At 43.3% G+C, this 16,317-nt stretch overlaps 1 protein-coding gene across 4 annotated transcripts in view; it reads right to left on the bottom strand.

Moving 5' to 3' along the window:
- atp8a1 (ATPase phospholipid transporting 8A1) overlaps positions 1 to 16,317 on the bottom strand; it is a 210,649-nt gene that overhangs the window by 146,682 nt on the left and 47,650 nt on the right. For all 4 annotated transcript variants that reach the window (XM_014199121.2, XM_014199123.2, XM_014199122.2 and 1 more), the window contains exon 2: positions 2,912 to 3,032. In XM_014199121.2, coding sequence (XP_014054596.1) covers positions 2,912 to 3,032 — 121 coding nt within the window. The remainder of the gene's footprint in view (positions 1 to 2,911; positions 3,033 to 16,317) is intronic.

The following is a 16,317-nucleotide window of genomic DNA, read 5'->3' as shown; positions in this document are numbered from 1 at the left end:
TCCTTGATTTTGTGTTTCATCTCATTCTAGTGGTTGGCTGTATGCTGCTGAGGCTCTATGTTTTCCCTGTGGCGGTGGATCGGTGTGTCTGTGTGTGCAATGCAGACATCTCCAGCCGCTCATGCAGCAGGAATGCTAACGCTAATATTCCCTGACAGAGGATGGCCAGCCCAGACCTGACCTTTCAATGCAACACAGCTCCCCACAAGGAACGGAGGAAGGAAACGCCAGCGAGCCAACTAAGGTTCAGTCCCAAATGGAGCCCTTTTCCCTATATAGTGCACTATTTTAACCATGCTAGTGCACTATATAGAGTATAAGGTGCCATTTGGGGTGTAGCCCTAGCGAGGTAGAGTTTCTGGACGAATCCGCAACGAGAGCCCTTAGTGGTTGTAAAAGGGCTTCAGTGAGTCAGAGGGGGATGGGGGGGTGGGGCTCGAGTCAGTCTAATGTATAGCAGCCTACAGTGGAATAGTGTACGCAGCCTACAGTGGAATAGTGTACGCAGCCTACAGTGGAATAGTGTATGCAGCCTACAGTAGAAAAGTGTATGCAGCCTACAGTGGAAAAGTGTATGCAGCCTACAGTGGAATAGTGTATGTCGGCCTAGTAGTACTACTGATGAAACATGACTCAACGAACGACACTGGTCTGTTGTGTATCTGTGGGGTTAAAGGGTTAAGAAGGTCAGATATGCCGGGGGCTGATATGGGAAAAAAAATGCTTACCTCCGGGTCACCGTTGCCAAATAGTTAAGATCCTCACGCCAGCACATACCTCAGAGTACGCCATATGGATTATCTCCAGATGTCACAGAATGATCAGCTATTCATAATTCTCTTCTACTTGTCAAACAGACAATGACCTTTTCAAACTGGAAGAGTTGCACCTTGTCCGTTTGTCATGTTGCCTATGCCTCCCGCCAAGACAGGCAGGCACGTGTAGAAGCAGTACATTTCTATCAGGGTTTAGAAGCTGCCTGCCTGCCTGTCCTCCTTCCACCCCCACTATAGATCATCCCGAGCCCATATTTCAACTCAGGCACATCGACATACATCCATGTCTTGAACTTTGCTGCCGCCTCAGCAACAATTCCTCTGCTTTGACACTGTTGTTGTTGTTGGAGCCCCCCCCCTCCTTCCCAGCAGGTGTCAGGGCAAAGCGGGCCAGGTGGGAAGGGGGAAAGGGAGAGAGAAAGAGAGAAAGAGAGAAAGAGAGAAAGAGAGAAGAGAGAGAGAGAGAATGAGAAGAGGACGTGAAGAACTGCAGTGTGACTTCATCTGGTAATGATATACAGTGGAACAAAATAACCCGGAGACCCAAAGGCCTTTTGCTACCTTTGAGGCCCAATACACACATAAATAAGTCCTGACAACTTGACGATGCCACACGATTGGTCTCTCCTGACCTTATAGTTTTAGTATTCAAATCAGGTTTCTCGTTGGGTTCTATGCAAGCTGGCTAGTTAATAAATGACAATATTGGCCCTAGATGGAGCTCAACGTTTTATCATCCATCAGATCAAGAAAATATCTGACATTATAAAATGCAGCCGTACTTGAATTGCTCTTCTCACCGGTCAGCTCTGGAGAATTGTGTGAGGAAATGTATGAAAAATCCAGAGTCATGTTATATTTAGCAGGAGATGAGTAACATACTGTAAGTAACTCTAGTTGTTCTCTAGTAGGGGTGTGAACATTTAAAATGTTAAAACTAAGTTGGGATCCTTAACGTGAAGAAAAATCCATAACCGCAAAACAATGTTTTGTAGGGGGTGCAGTTATCACAAAACATATTATTTTCCGTGTTATAGCCTACAGTGAGGGAAAAAAAGTATTTGATCCCCTGCTGATTTTGTACGTTTTGTACGTTTGCCCAAATACTTATTTCCCTCATTAAAATGCAAATCGATTTATAACATTTTTGACATGCATTTTTCTGGATTTTTTGTTGTTGTTATTCTGTCTCTCACTGTTCAAATAAACCTACCATTAAAATTATAGACTGATAATTTCTTTGTCAGTGGGCAAACGTACAAAATCAGCAGGGTATCAAATACTTTTTTCCCCCACTGTAACTAGATGATAGGTTGTAAAGACATGGCGAAAGTTGTGTCATTTAAATCTAACCAGTGAGGAAGAGGCAAACTTTAGGCTACTGTGGTGAATGTGCGAGGCATGAAAGACTACTGTGGTGAATTTGCGAGGCATGAAAGACAAAACATTGCGAGATAAAATGTTTTGATAATCTTTCTTCCTGCCTCCTCCTCTCTCCCTCGCGCTGGCTCGCCTGCTCTTGCTCTTCGCTAATGATCCAAGTGTGTGTTCAGCCTTTGGTCTGTTGCGTGTAGAATATCTTTGCCTATTCATTCATGATATTCCCTGCTTTACTGAAGTTGAGACAAGATACAGCCTTCCATTGTGCGATATAGCATTTGATTGCCGTCCCTCACTAGCTTGCTATGCAAGATGCGAGTGATTGTGTTGGAAGTACGGCAACTAATCAGTCTCCTCCATTCCAAAAATATTAACTGTTAGGAGCCGAATCCTAGCTAAATCGAATCTTGACACTCAGAAATGGGAGTTGACATCAGGAGTCGACCTTCAAGAGTCGAAGAATCAATTATTTTGAAGTCAACTCTACACCACTACGTCATCGTGGTTAACTTTGTAAAAATGGCAGAGAAAGGCAAGCTATAGAAGCGGTCTTGTATGGCAATACTTTGAGAAGCTAAATGAGAAGGAAATGCTAACTTTGCGAGCCGGAATTGAAGTACAGTAATGGTAGTACAGGTGCAATGCCATCTTTGCGAGAGGGAGGGAATCTGTGGGAAATTGTATCGCCACAGTTAGTCTTTCAACATTATGTAAGCAAAGAGGATGATAGGCCAACTAATGAACAGACATCTTACCTGACGTGATTACTGCAGAACTTGGTGAACTGTGGCTGATTGAGGAATATCAGTCGTGCATCTTCTTGGTCAGCTAAGGAGGTCTTTGCGGAGGTTGCCGTGTCCTCTGTCTTTTCGTACCCTGAGGGAAGAAAGGAAAAAGAAAACGCATTCAAAAAACAGATTTTCCCAAGTCATTGCCTACGTGTACAAAATTGTCTTTTCAGCACCAGATTTACCCAGATAGCTTCATTCGTTTAATAGAGTCACCTTCTAGTCAGTGTATTTGCAATGTGAGACGTAGTATAAAAAAGGCACAAAAGTCAGTACTTTGTATAGATTTTGTTAATGGCAGTTCTCTGTGCTGAATAGAACCAAAGCTAAAAAGGGGCCATTTCGATGAAAATTTGAGGTTGACTCAAAGAAAGGCACTGAGAACTTTTGGACAAGGTCACAGAAGGGGGAAAAAAAGTATGACAAGGTTGGTCCAGGCAGGGCTTATTTTCAAACAAGGCTTTCTTAGAGCAGATGGCAGAGTCGAAGGTAAATCTGTGTCTCGGGGTCATCCATTCTGCAGGGTTCAGGTGGCACTCTGTCTGTCTGTGTGTGTGTGTGTGTGTGTTACAGAAATCAGAAGAGTGGATTACGACTAGATAAAATGCCCTTTACACAATGTCCCTTCAGGGTGCCTTTTTAAGGAGGATCAGACGCTGCAGGTACACCTTTAACCTGTCTGGGCTAGGGGGCAGTATTTCCACGGCCGGATTAAAAACGTACCCAATTTAAAACAGGTTACTACTCTGGCTCAGAAACTAGAATATGCATAATATTAGTAGATTTGGATAGAAAACATTCTGAAGTTTCTAAAACTGTTTGAATGGTGTCTGAGTATAACAGAACTCATATGGCAGGCAAAAACCTGAGAAAAAAATCCAACCAGGAAGTGGATTGTAGTTTTTCAAGACTGGGCCTATTCAGTATACAGTGACTTAGGGTTCAATTTGCACTTCCTAAGAATTCCACCAGATGTCAACAGTCTTTAGAACGTGTTTCAGGCTTTTGCAGTCAACAGAGAGCGAACAAGACCTCCTGGAGTCTGATGACCGAGAGAATGACAGGACACAATTATGCAAAATCACATGAGGTAGCTGTGTTCCAAAACGTTTTTCAAGACACTGGAATCGCCCGGTTGGAATATTATTGAAGTTCTAAGTTAAAAAGGCCCTAAAGATTGATGTTTTACATGTTTCAACGAAGGTAAATATAACTTTTTGTCGTGAGATTTTCGGCGCGCTTCCTACATTTGGAGTAGCTTACTGAACGTGCAAACAACAAGGAGTTATCTTCCCTGTGGCTCAGTTGGTAGAGCATGGTGTTTGCAACGCCAGCATGGTGTGTGCAACGCCAGGGTTGTGGGTTCAATTCCCACGGGGGGGCCAGTACAAAAAATAAAATGCATGAAATGTATGCATTCACTACTGTAAGTCGCTCTGGATAAGAGCGTCTGCTAAAATGACTAAAATGTAAATACAGTATGGGGATGAGGTAGGTAGATAGATGGGCTATGCACAGGTGCAGTGATCTGTGAGCTGCTCTGACAGCTGGTGCTTAAAGCTAGTGAGGGAGATATGAGTCACCAGCTTCAGAGATTTTTGCAGTTCGTTCCAGTCATTGGCAGCAGAGAACTGGAAGGAAAGGCAGCCAAAGAGGAATTGGCTTTGGGGGTGAACAGTGAGATATACCTGCTGGAGCACGTGCTGCAAGTGGGTGTTGCTATGGTGACCAGTGAGCTGAGATAAGGCGGGGCATTTACCTAGGAGAGACTTGTAGATAACCTGCAGCCAGTGGGTTTGGAGAGGAGTATGAAGCGAGGGCCAACCAACGAGAGCGTACAGGTCGCAATGGTGGGTAGTGTATGGGGCTTTGGTGACAAAACGGATGGCACTGTGATAGACTGCATCCAATTTGTTGAGTAGAGTGTTGGAGGCTATTTTATAGATGACATCACCGAAGTCGAGGATCGGTAGGATGGTCAGTTTTACGAGGGTGTGTTTGGCAGCATGAGTGAAGGATGCTTTGTTGCGATATAGGAAGCCGATTCTAGATTTAAATTTGGATTGGAGATGCTTAATGCGAGTCTGGAAGGAGAGTTTACAGTCTAACCAGACACCCAGGTATTTGTAGTTGTCCACGTATTCTAAGTCAGAGCCGTCCAGAGTAGTGATGCTGGACGGGCGAGCAGTGATCGATTGAATAGCATGCATTTCGTTTTACCTGCGTTTAAGAGCAGTTGGAGGCCATGGAAAGAGAGTTGTGTGGCACTGAAGCTCGTCTGGAGGTTTGTTAACACAGTGTCCAAAGAGGGGCCAGAAGTATACAGAATGGTGTCGTCTGCGTAGAGGTGGATCAGAGAATCACCAGCAGCAAGAGCAACATCATTGATGTATACAGAGAAGAGAGTCGGCCCGAGAATTGAACCCTGTGGCACACCCATTGAGACTGCCAGAGGTCCGGACAACAGGCCCTCCGATTTGACACAGTGAACTCTATCAGAGAAGTAGTTGGTAAACCATGCGAGGCAATCATTTGAGAAACCAAGGCTGTCGAGTCTGCCAATAAGAATGTGGTGATTGACAGTCGGGGGTATCATCGGATGGGGCCACAGTGTCTTCTGATCCCTCCTGTCTCAGCCTCCAGTATTTATGCTGCAGTAGTTTATGTGTCGGGGGGCTAGGGTCAGTCTGTTACATCTGGAGTATTTCTCTTGTCTTATCCGGTGTCCTGTGTGTATTTAAATATGCTCTCTCTAATTCTCTCTTTCTGTCTTTCTCTCGGAGGACCTGAGCCCTAGGACCATGCCTCAGGACTACCTGGTATGATGACTCCTTGCTGTCCCCAGTCCACCTGGCCGTGCTGCTGCTCCAGTTTCAACTGTTCTGCCTGCGGCTATGGAACCCTGACCTGTTCACCGGACGTGCTTGTTGCACCCTCGACAACTACTATGATTATTATTATTTGACCATGCTGGTCATTTATGAACATTTTAACATTTTAACATTTTGACCATGTTCTGTTATAATATCCACCCTGCACAGCCAGAAGAGGACTGGCCACCCCTCATAGCCTGGTTCCTCTCTAGGTTTCTTCCTAGGTTTTTGGCCTTTCTAGGGAGTTTTTCCTAGGGAGTTTTTCCTAGCCACCGTGCTTCTTTCACATGCTTTGCTTGCTGTTTGGGGTTTTAGGCTGGGTTTCTGTACAGCACTTTGAGAATATCAGCTGATGTACGAAGGGCTATATAAAAATAAATTTGATTTGATTTGATTTTGATTTGATGAATACGGCTGCACAGTAATGTCTCTTATCGATGGCGGTTATGATGTCGTTAAGGACCTTGAGCGTGGCTGAGGTGCACCTATGACCAGCTCTGAAACCTGATTGCATAGCGGAGAAGGTACGGTGGGATTCGAAATGGTCGGTAATCTGTTTGTTAACTTGGCTTTCGAAGACCTTAGAAGGACAGGGTAGGATAGATATAGGTCTGTAGCAGTTTGGGTCTAGAGTGTCACCCCCTTTGAAGAGGGGGGTGACCGCGGCAGTTTTCCAATCTTTGGGAATCTCAGATGATACGAAAGAGAAGTTGAACAGGCTAGTAATAGGGGTTGCAACAATTTCAGCAGATAATTTTAGAAAGCGAGGGTCCAGATTGTCTAGCCCGGCTGATTTGTATGGGTCTAGATTTTGCAGCTCTTTCAGAACATCAGCTATCTGGATTTGGGTGAAGGAGAAATAGTGGGGGCTTTGGCGGGATGCTGTGGAGGGTGCCGGGCAGTTGACCGGGGTAGGGGTAGCCAGGTGGAAAGCATGGCCAGCCGTAGAGAAATGCTTATTGAAATTCTCAATTTAGTGAATTTATCAGTGGGAACAGTGTTTCCTAGCCTCAGTGCAGTGGGCAGCTGGGAGGAGGTGCTCTGATTCTCCATGGACTTTACAGTGTCCCAGAACTTTTTTGAGTTTGCACTACAGGATGCACATTTCTGTTTGAAAAAGATAGCTTTTCTAACTGCCTGTGTAGATTTGCTCCTAACGTCGCTGAAAAGTGGCATATCACGGGGGCTATTCGATGCTAATGCAGAACGCCACAGGATGTTTTTGTGCTGGTCAAGGGCAGACAGGTGTGGAGTGAACCAAGGACTATATATATTCCTAATTCTACATTTTTTGAGTGGGGCATGCTTATTTAAGATGGTGAGAAAGGCACTTTTAAAGAACAGCCAGGCATCATCTACTGACGGGATGAGCTCAATGTCATTCCAGGATACCCCGGCCAGGTCGATTAGAAAGGCCTGCTCACAGAAGTGTTTTAGGGAGCGTTTGACAGTGATGAGGGGTGGTCGTTTGGTCGCAGACCCATTACGGATGCAGGCAATAAGGCAGTGATCGCTGAGATCTTGATTGAAAACAGCAGAGGTGTATTTGGAGGGCGAGTTAGTTAGGGTGACATCTATGAGGGTGCCCGTGTTTACGGATTTGGGGTTGTACCTGGTAGGTTCATTGATAATTTGTGTGAGATTGAGGGCATCAAGCTTAGATTGTAGGATGGCCGGGGTGTTAAGCATGTCCCAGTTTAGGTCACCTAGTAGCACGAGCTCAGAAGATAGATGGGGGGGGGGCAATCAATTCACATATGGTATGGAGGGCACAGCTGGGGGCAGAGGGTGGTCTATAGCAAGCGGCAACAGTGAGAGACTTGTTTCTGGAAAGGTGAATTTTTAGAAGTAGAAGCTCGAATTGTTTGGGTACAGACTTGGATAGTAATACAGAACTCTGCAGGCTATCTTTGCAGTAGATTGCAACACCACCCCCTTTGGCAGTTCTATCTTTGCAGAAAATGTTATAGTTAGCGATGGAGATTTCAGGGTTTTTGGTGGTTTTCCTAAGCCAGGATTCAGACACGGCTAAGACATCCGGGTTGGCAGAGTGTGCTAAAGCAGTGAGTAAAACAAACTTAGGGAGTAGGCTTCTAATGTTAATGTGCATGAAACCAAGGCTTTTACGGTTACAGAAGTCAACAAATGAGAGCACCTGGGGAGTGGGAGTGGAGCTAGGCACTGCAAGACCTGGATTAACCTCCACATCACCAGAGGAACAGAGGAGAAGTAGGATAAGAGTACGGCTAAAGGCTATACGAACTGGCCGTCTAGCACGTTTGGAACAGAGAGTAAAAGGAGCAGGTTTCTGGGCACGATAGCATAGATTCAAGGCATAGTGTACAGACAAATGTAAGGTAGGATGCTAGTACATTGGAGGTAAACCTAGGCATTGAGAGAGATTTAGTCTCTGGAGACGTTTAAACCAGGTGATGTCATGGCATATGTAGGAGGTGGAACAACATGGTTGGTTAAGGCATATTGAGCAGGGCTAGAGGCTCTACAGTGAAATATGACAGTAATCACTAACCAGGACAGTAATGGACGAGGCATATTGAATTAGAGAGAGGAATGCGTAGCCAAGTGAACATATGGGTCCAGTGACTGGTTGGGCTGACTGGGGACACGGCGATTCAGACCGTTAGCAGGCCGATGTTAACAAGCTAACAGTTAGTAGGCCGGGGCTAAACAAGCTAGCAATTAGTAGACCGGGGCTGGCAAGCAAGCAGTTGGCAGACCGGAGCTAGCAAGTTAGCCTTTGGGGGACGTCGCAATGGGGGTAAGCTTGTTTTTGCCTCTTCGTGCGGTGACGTCGATAGACCAGTCGTGGAATTAGTAGGGTTCCATGTAGCTCTAGATAGCTAGCAGGCCGGTTAGCAGAATGGGCCTTCAGCAGACATCGCGCCTGAGGGGCCTGTTGGAATCCTCGGGCAGATTATGTCGGTATTCCAGTCGTAGAAGATCGGCGGGGTTCCGTGCCCCGTAACGGCAGTAGAAGAGGTCCGGATATTGTAGCCCAGGAGTTTGTAGCACAGGAGCCCTGGCCGAGCTAGTTTCAGGCTAATTGGTGCTTGCTCCGGGATGGAAACGCTAGCCAGTAGTCACCCGGGATTGCGGTTAGATAGTTGCAAAGATCCAGATTAAAATGTTCAGAGTTTGCGGTAGGAATCCGGGGATATGGGGGAAAAAAATATATAAAATATTAAATAGGTCCGTTATGCTCTGGTTTGAGTCACGTTGTTCGAACTGGCGAGAGCTTTCCGAGCTAAAGGTTAGCTGATGACCACTAGCAATGGTTTGCTATCTGATAGCTGGTAGGTAGTTAGCTGGCTAGCTTCAGTTGAGGGATTCCAGATCCGAAGTAAATAGAAATACTTTAGAAAATAAAAAAAAACAGATCCACGCCACATTGGGTGAGGCGGGTTGCAGGAGAGTATTTAGAAGTTGAGGCCCAGAAAAACATTTGAAGACATGCGAAGAAAAGATGTAAAAAGATATATACAAGGGACACGGCAGGACAAAGACGTCTGACTGCAACGCCATCTTGGATTCAAGATGGCATTATTTTTGGCTGCAATTTCTGAGGCTGGTAACTATAATGAACCTATCCTCTGCAGCAGAGGTAACTCGGGGTCTTTCTTCTCTGGATCATTAGAAAGAGTTCCACAAAATCCACCTCAATGGATTTCTGCAAATATGTAAATACCACGGGAGTCCTCTTACATTTGGGAACTTTACATTGCTATTGCTCAAACAACCACGAACAGATAGGCTGTGTCTCTGTTGCCTATGCACATTAACAACATCAACAACTAATGTGAGCAAGAGTGAGGGAACATTAGATATACCCTCTCAAACCTTCTCAGCTTAGAGTTGGCCGTAAAAAATGGCATTGATAAAAGATGGGGAATAGTAGCCTGCTCGCCCTTCTCAGCTTATAGTTTGCCTGACAATGAATGCTTGTCCCAACCCACCTTTTGACAACTGAGTGGGAACTTACCTGCCCATTTGATCGACGCCAGATATATTTGATTGAAACAAGAGATATGCTAACTCGGGCTGACCCCAATTAGTCGACTGGTCTATAGGTCGACAGATATTTTTTGTTGAGCAGTAGCACACACACACACACACGTCAAGTTTGGACACACCTACTCATTCAAGGGTTTTTATTTTTACTACATTGTAGATTGATAGAGAAGACATCAATGAAATAACATATGGAATCATGTAGTAACCTAAAAAGTGTTAAACAAATCAAAATATATTTCATATTTGAGATTCTTCATAGTAGCCACCCTTTGCCTTGACAGCTTTGCACATTATTGGCTTTCTCTCAACCAGCTTCAGGTAGTCACCTGGAATTCATTTCAATTAACAGGTGTGCCTTGTTAAGTTAATTTGTGGGATTTCTTTCCTTAATGTGTTTGAGCCAATCACTTGTGTTGTGACAAGGTAGGTTTGTTATACAGAAGATAGCCCTATTTGGTAAAAGACCAAGTCCATATTATGGCAACAAATATTCAAGAACTTTGAATGTTTCTTCAAATGCAGTCGCAAAAACCATCAAGCCCTATGATGAAACTGGCACTCATGAGGACCTCCACAGGAAAGGAAGACCCAGAGTTACCTCTGCTGCAGAGGATAAGTTCATTATAGTTACAAGCCTCAGAAATTGTAGCCCAAAAAATGCTTCAAGTAACAGATACGTCTCAACATCAACTGTTCAGAAGAGACTGTGTGAATCAGGCCTTCATGGTTGAATTGCTGCAATGAAACCACTACTAAAGGACACCCATGAGAAGAAGAGACTTTCTTGGGCCAAGAAACACAAGCAATGGACATTAGACCGGTGGAAATCTGTCCCTTGGTCGGAAGTGAGATTGTTGGGTTCAACCACCGTGTCTTTGTGAGACGCAGAGTAGGTGAACAGATGATCTCCGCATGTGTGGTTCCCACCGTGAAGCATGGAGGAGGAGGTGTGATGGTGCTTTGCTGGTGACACTGTCAGTAAATTATTGAGAATTCAAGGCCAGCATGGCCACCACAACACCGCATCCCATCTGGTTTGCGCTTAGTGGGACTATAATTTGTTTTTCAACAGGACAATGACCCAACACACCTCCAGGCTGTGTAAGGGCTAATTGACCAAGAAGGAGAGTGATGGAGCTACTTAAGATAACCTGGCCTCCACAATCACCCGACCTCAACCCAATTGAGTTGGACTGCAGAGTGAAGGAAAAGCAGCCAACAAGTGCTCAGCATATGTGGGAACTCCTTCAAGACTGTTGGAAAAGCATTCCAGGTGAAGCTAGTTGAGAGAATGCCAAGTGTGCAAAGCTGTCATCAAGTCAAAGTGTGGATAGTTTCAAGAAACTCAAATGTAAAATATATTTTGTTTAACACTTTTTTGGTTACTACATAATTCCATATGTGTTATTTCATAGTTTCGATGTCTTCACTATTATTCTACAACGTACAAAATAGTAAAAATAAAGAAAAACCCTTGAATGAGTAGATGTTTACTAACTTTTGACCGGTACTGTATATATCGAGAGCAAGAGAGACCTATTTCAGTGAACTAATCCATTGTGGAGGCCTAGACTAAAAGCCAATTTATGCTTGATCTGGATTTGTGTTCGGAGGCTCCATATGGAGGGTGTGACGCAATTATGGAGCCTCCGGAGTCATGCAGATGCAACATTTCGAGCTCCATACAGCATCGCCATGCGTCTCCCAGATGTTATAACAATGCGGAGGTCTCTGCATAGCTCAGCATTGACATGATTAGTTGACGGAAGGTGGGTGCAGTACATCCTGTATAAAACACCAACTTCCTTGGTCATTTATGTCAATCTAGAAATATTCCTTTTACTGTTCTCATTGTCAAAGTGGACACATTGTTTGCAGTGCGGACAACCTATGCAAGTTATTGTTAATTTCATTCCATTTACGAGTTTTGTAAATTCAATTTAGTTATTGTCATTTGTTTGGAGCACTCATGTCAATGTTGCGTAAGGACGCGCACCTGATTACGCTTACACGGAACCCAAACCGGCTGTGCGCATGCGCCATCGTGCATAAATGTATTTTGTTCCCCCACACCAAACGTGATCACGACACGCAGGTTAATATATGAAAACAAACTCAACTATTTATATCAATTTGGGGACAGATCAAAAAGCATTAAACATTTATGGAAATTTAGCTAGCTAGCTTGCACTTGCTAGCTAATTTGTTCTATTTAGCAAACTTGCTGTTGCTAGCTAATGTGTCCTGGGATATAAACATTGAGTTGTTATTTTACCTGAAATGCAGAAGAAGAAGGTCCTCTACTCCACCAATTAATCCACACATAAAACGGTCAACCGAATAATTTCTAGTCATCTCTCCTCCTTCCAGGCTTTTTCTTCTCTTGACTTTATATTGCGATTCGCAAATTTCATAAATTAGGTGCATTACCGCCACCGACCTATTTCGTCTTTCAGTCACCCATGTGGGTATAACCAATGAGGAGATGACATGTGGGTAATTGCTTCTATAAACCACTCACCCACTCATCAAATGACATGACATCCTCCCCGCAGCTTGCTTAATAAAAAGCTACACAAATATACTGAACAAAAATAAAAAGGCAACATGCAACAAATTCTTACTTTTTACTGAGTTACAGTTCATATAAGGAAATCAGTCAATTAAAATACATTCATTAGGTCCTAGTCTATGGATTTCATATGACTGGGAATACAGATATGCATCTGCTGGTCACAGATACCTTTAAAACAAAAGGTGTGTGACAACCATTTGTCTCATGCAGCGCGGCATCTTTGCATAAAGTTGATCAGGCTGTTGATTGTGGCCTGTGTAATGTTGTCCCATTCATCTTCAATGGCTGTGCGAAGTTGCTGGATATTAGCAGGAACTGGAACACGCAGTCATACACATCGATCTAGAGCAGGCCTGGGCAATTATTTTCCTTGGAGGGCCACATTAGAATATATTTTTGCCATTGTTGGCCAGAATGAAATTACAGGATTATACATCATGTGTATGACTGTGTTGACAGATATATCTACTGTAAATCACATTCAGATATGCTACTTATTTTACATGCACAGAAATAAACCATATCCATGTTCTCCTTTTGGTTGATATTTTCATTATTAAACATCCAATAAACTACACGGAGGGAAAAGTATAATGTGCATTCAGCACCATGGACAGAACTCTTGTTAACGGGTATGCACAAAAACACAAGAGAGCTCAACATTACATTTAAACTACTCAATCAGTGTGAGGAGTCTCTGATGGGCATTGACTAGAGCAGTGAAGTCATGTATAGTTTCTGACATCGCTATGCGCAGGATTGCTGAGAAGTGAGTCAGTAAGAGATGATCTGTGCCTTGACTTATATTTCATCACTGAAAATGTCTGTTCACACTCTTTTAAGCATCTTCCCCAAACTCAGCCATCTCACGTTTGTGTGGTAGGGGAGATCTGCATGACCCAACTGTCTCGTCCAACAGTGAGACAAAGTGCCTGTGGTTTAAAGATATGCTCATATGAAGTTTACCACTTTAGTGACTATCCACAACATGGCTCATTTTCAGAACACATTTACAGAGCACCTCCTGATGAATAATGCAATGCAGGAAAATCATTTTCTGATTTGGGTTCAGCTCAGCTACTTGATCTTGTGTCCTTTTCAAAAGGCCAAAGTTTGGGCACCCATCAGTGGTCACACTGGATAACTTTTCAAAATTCAGTCCCAGCTTTGCCACACACTTATTAACCTCCAATACATATTTCCCTGTGGTTATGCGCTTCATTGACTGTACTGAAGCAAGCTCCTCTGTAATTTCAAAGTCTGGGGTTATGCCTCGTAAGAATATCAACAACTGCGCCGTGTCACGTGCATCACTGCTCTCATCCAGGGCCAAGGAGAAATGTCTTTCAACTGTTGTTCCATATTCTCTGCGATGTCCTCAACATGCTGTGTCACTGTTCGTTTTAACAGGGAAATATTTCAAACAGCTCTTTCTTGTCGAGGCAAAGTATTGCTGAAGAGTCAATTAAACATTCTTTAAATTAATTCGCCCTCAGCGAATGGCTTGCTACGTTTAGCAATTGTGTGGGACAGTACATAGCTAGTTCTCGCAATTCCGTCGTTTGCGGAATGCAGTTTTGTGAAAAGTCCTTGCTTGCTGCTTTTGCAACTGAGAATGCAACTCTATCGATGCACTTGCCCTCTGCTCAGAAGACATTCCTATATTTCTCTGCATGCTTCGTCTGGAAGTGTCGGGACGGGTTGTAGTCTTTCAAGACAGTGATGCTTTCTTTGCACACTAAGCACACAGCTTTCCCTGATACCTCAAAGAAATATTTTGATGTCCACTCTTGCTGGAGCACCCTACATTCATTGTCTACTTTCCTTTTCAACTCATTTTTGAGCAATTTCTAGCTAGCTACTATTTGTAACTGTGATGTGTGACAGCCTGTCAGTCACTGTCTGTCCTCGTGCAGTTGATATTTATACGTGCCTTCAAAATAAATGTCACACAAGCAGTGGGAGTTAAATCATTACACAAAGGCGAGTATTCATTGGGCTTTTCATTTGAATAACAAATACGTTTTCAAAACATTACTATCGCAAGCTCTTCATGTGATCTGAGCATGATTCCGCGGGCCGTATTGTATCAGGTTGCGGGCCGTATATGGGCCGGCCTTTGCCCAGGCCTGATCTCAATGGGTAACACTTCTGGTGAGTATGCAGGCCCTGGAAGAACTGGGACATTTTCAGCTTCCAGAAATTGTGAACAGATCCTTAAATATTGGGCCGTGCATTATCATGCTGAAATATGAGGTGATGGCGGTGGATGAAATGGCACGACAATGGGCCTAAGGATCTCATCATGGTAGCTCTGTGCATTAAAATTGCCATTGAGAAAATGCAATTGTGTTTGTCGTCTGTAACTTATGCCTGCCCATACCATAACCCCACCATGGGGCACTCTGTTCACAACATTGACAATCAGCAAACCGTTAGCACACACACACACACACACACACACACCATACAGTTGTGAGACCAGTTGGACATATTGCAAAAATCTCTAAAATGTGGCCTTTTATTGTCCCTAGCACAAGGCGCACCTGTGTAATGATAATTCTGTTTAATCAGCTTCTTGATATGCCACACCTGTCACATGGATGGATTATTTTGGCAAAGGACAAATGCTCAATAACAGGGACGAAAACAAAATTTGTGCACAACATTTGAGAGACAAGCTTTGTGTGTGTATGGAACATTTTATTTCAGCTCATGAAACCAACACTTCACATGTTGCATTTATAATTTTGTTCAGTGTAGGTAAGCTACATTCGTCCATTTTTGTTAAAAATATTGAGTCATTGAAACAAACAGTGCATCCTGAATGGCTGGAGTTAGCAAACAATGTACCAGACCAGCTGTGATTTACAACCTGATAGTAATATTTCTTGGACTACCAAAAATGTATTGGTAAATTATATTCATCATGCATTGAACTGCATCCATCTATTCTGCCAACAATGCCCTAGTGTACATCATGGAATGTAAAATTGAACCTATTTTTAAAACCTGAAGTTTGTTTTGTACCATTAACTGGGGATTTGATATTATAATACTTTGCCGATATGAAACAAACTATTTAAAACGCTATCAGTTCCACTTCCACAAAAAAAGTTTGTTGATTAAAACCAACATATTAGTCTGACATATGGCTGGTTTCAGCTCAACGCAGTGCTCCCAATGGTGTGTATTAAACTTCACAACTTCGTTTCATAAGAGCCCTGCTAAATGTTAATAGGCTAAGAAAGGCTCATGTGATGCCAACAGCTTCAGACAGAGTTCCGTGTGAGGTAAATTGAACTGCAAGATACCGTTTTACTCATCTAGTCAGGGGGGAGAATACCAAACAAAGCGGCTGGGCCTTGTGAGTTGTTGATTTATCGTTTGTCCATGTCCGACAAACAATACACTTCAGCAAAATTAAAGGAACGAGTGCCCCAAAATATGTTTTTTTTTAACAGTGTAACACAAATAATCCTTTGTGTCAAGTCATGAACCCTCTGTTTGAAATAATATTTGTAAAGGATAAAAAGAGTGAAATGCTTTATTCATTCACATGAATAATTGATATAATTTATTTGATAGTCAAGGTTTTTTATAGAAAAATATAATATTTTTGTGTTGTATTTGCACCTGTGCAGTGCCATTTCATTAAGTCTCACAAATATGGTCCAGCCCACTGTATTCTACAGCTCCCAAGCTTTCTGTGGATTTAAGAATTTCCTAGTCTATTCTTTATGGCCCTCTCTATATTTTATTTTATCTGGCATAACAAATATAGGAAAACATCGCTCCAAGGCTGTCAGCTCAAGAGGTTAAAAAGTCAGGGACCTAATCACACAAATCTCTCTCACATTTCAATCTAGGGTTTTTTCTGGCTTTGAGTTCCT

This window comes from Salmo salar, chromosome ssa05 (genome assembly GCF_905237065.1).
Source record: "Salmo salar chromosome ssa05, Ssal_v3.1, whole genome shotgun sequence".
Lineage (NCBI taxonomy): Eukaryota > Metazoa > Chordata > Actinopteri > Salmoniformes > Salmonidae > Salmo > Salmo salar.
The sequence above is the reverse complement of the archived record's forward strand: the minus strand, read 5'-3'. Positions and strand labels throughout refer to the sequence as shown.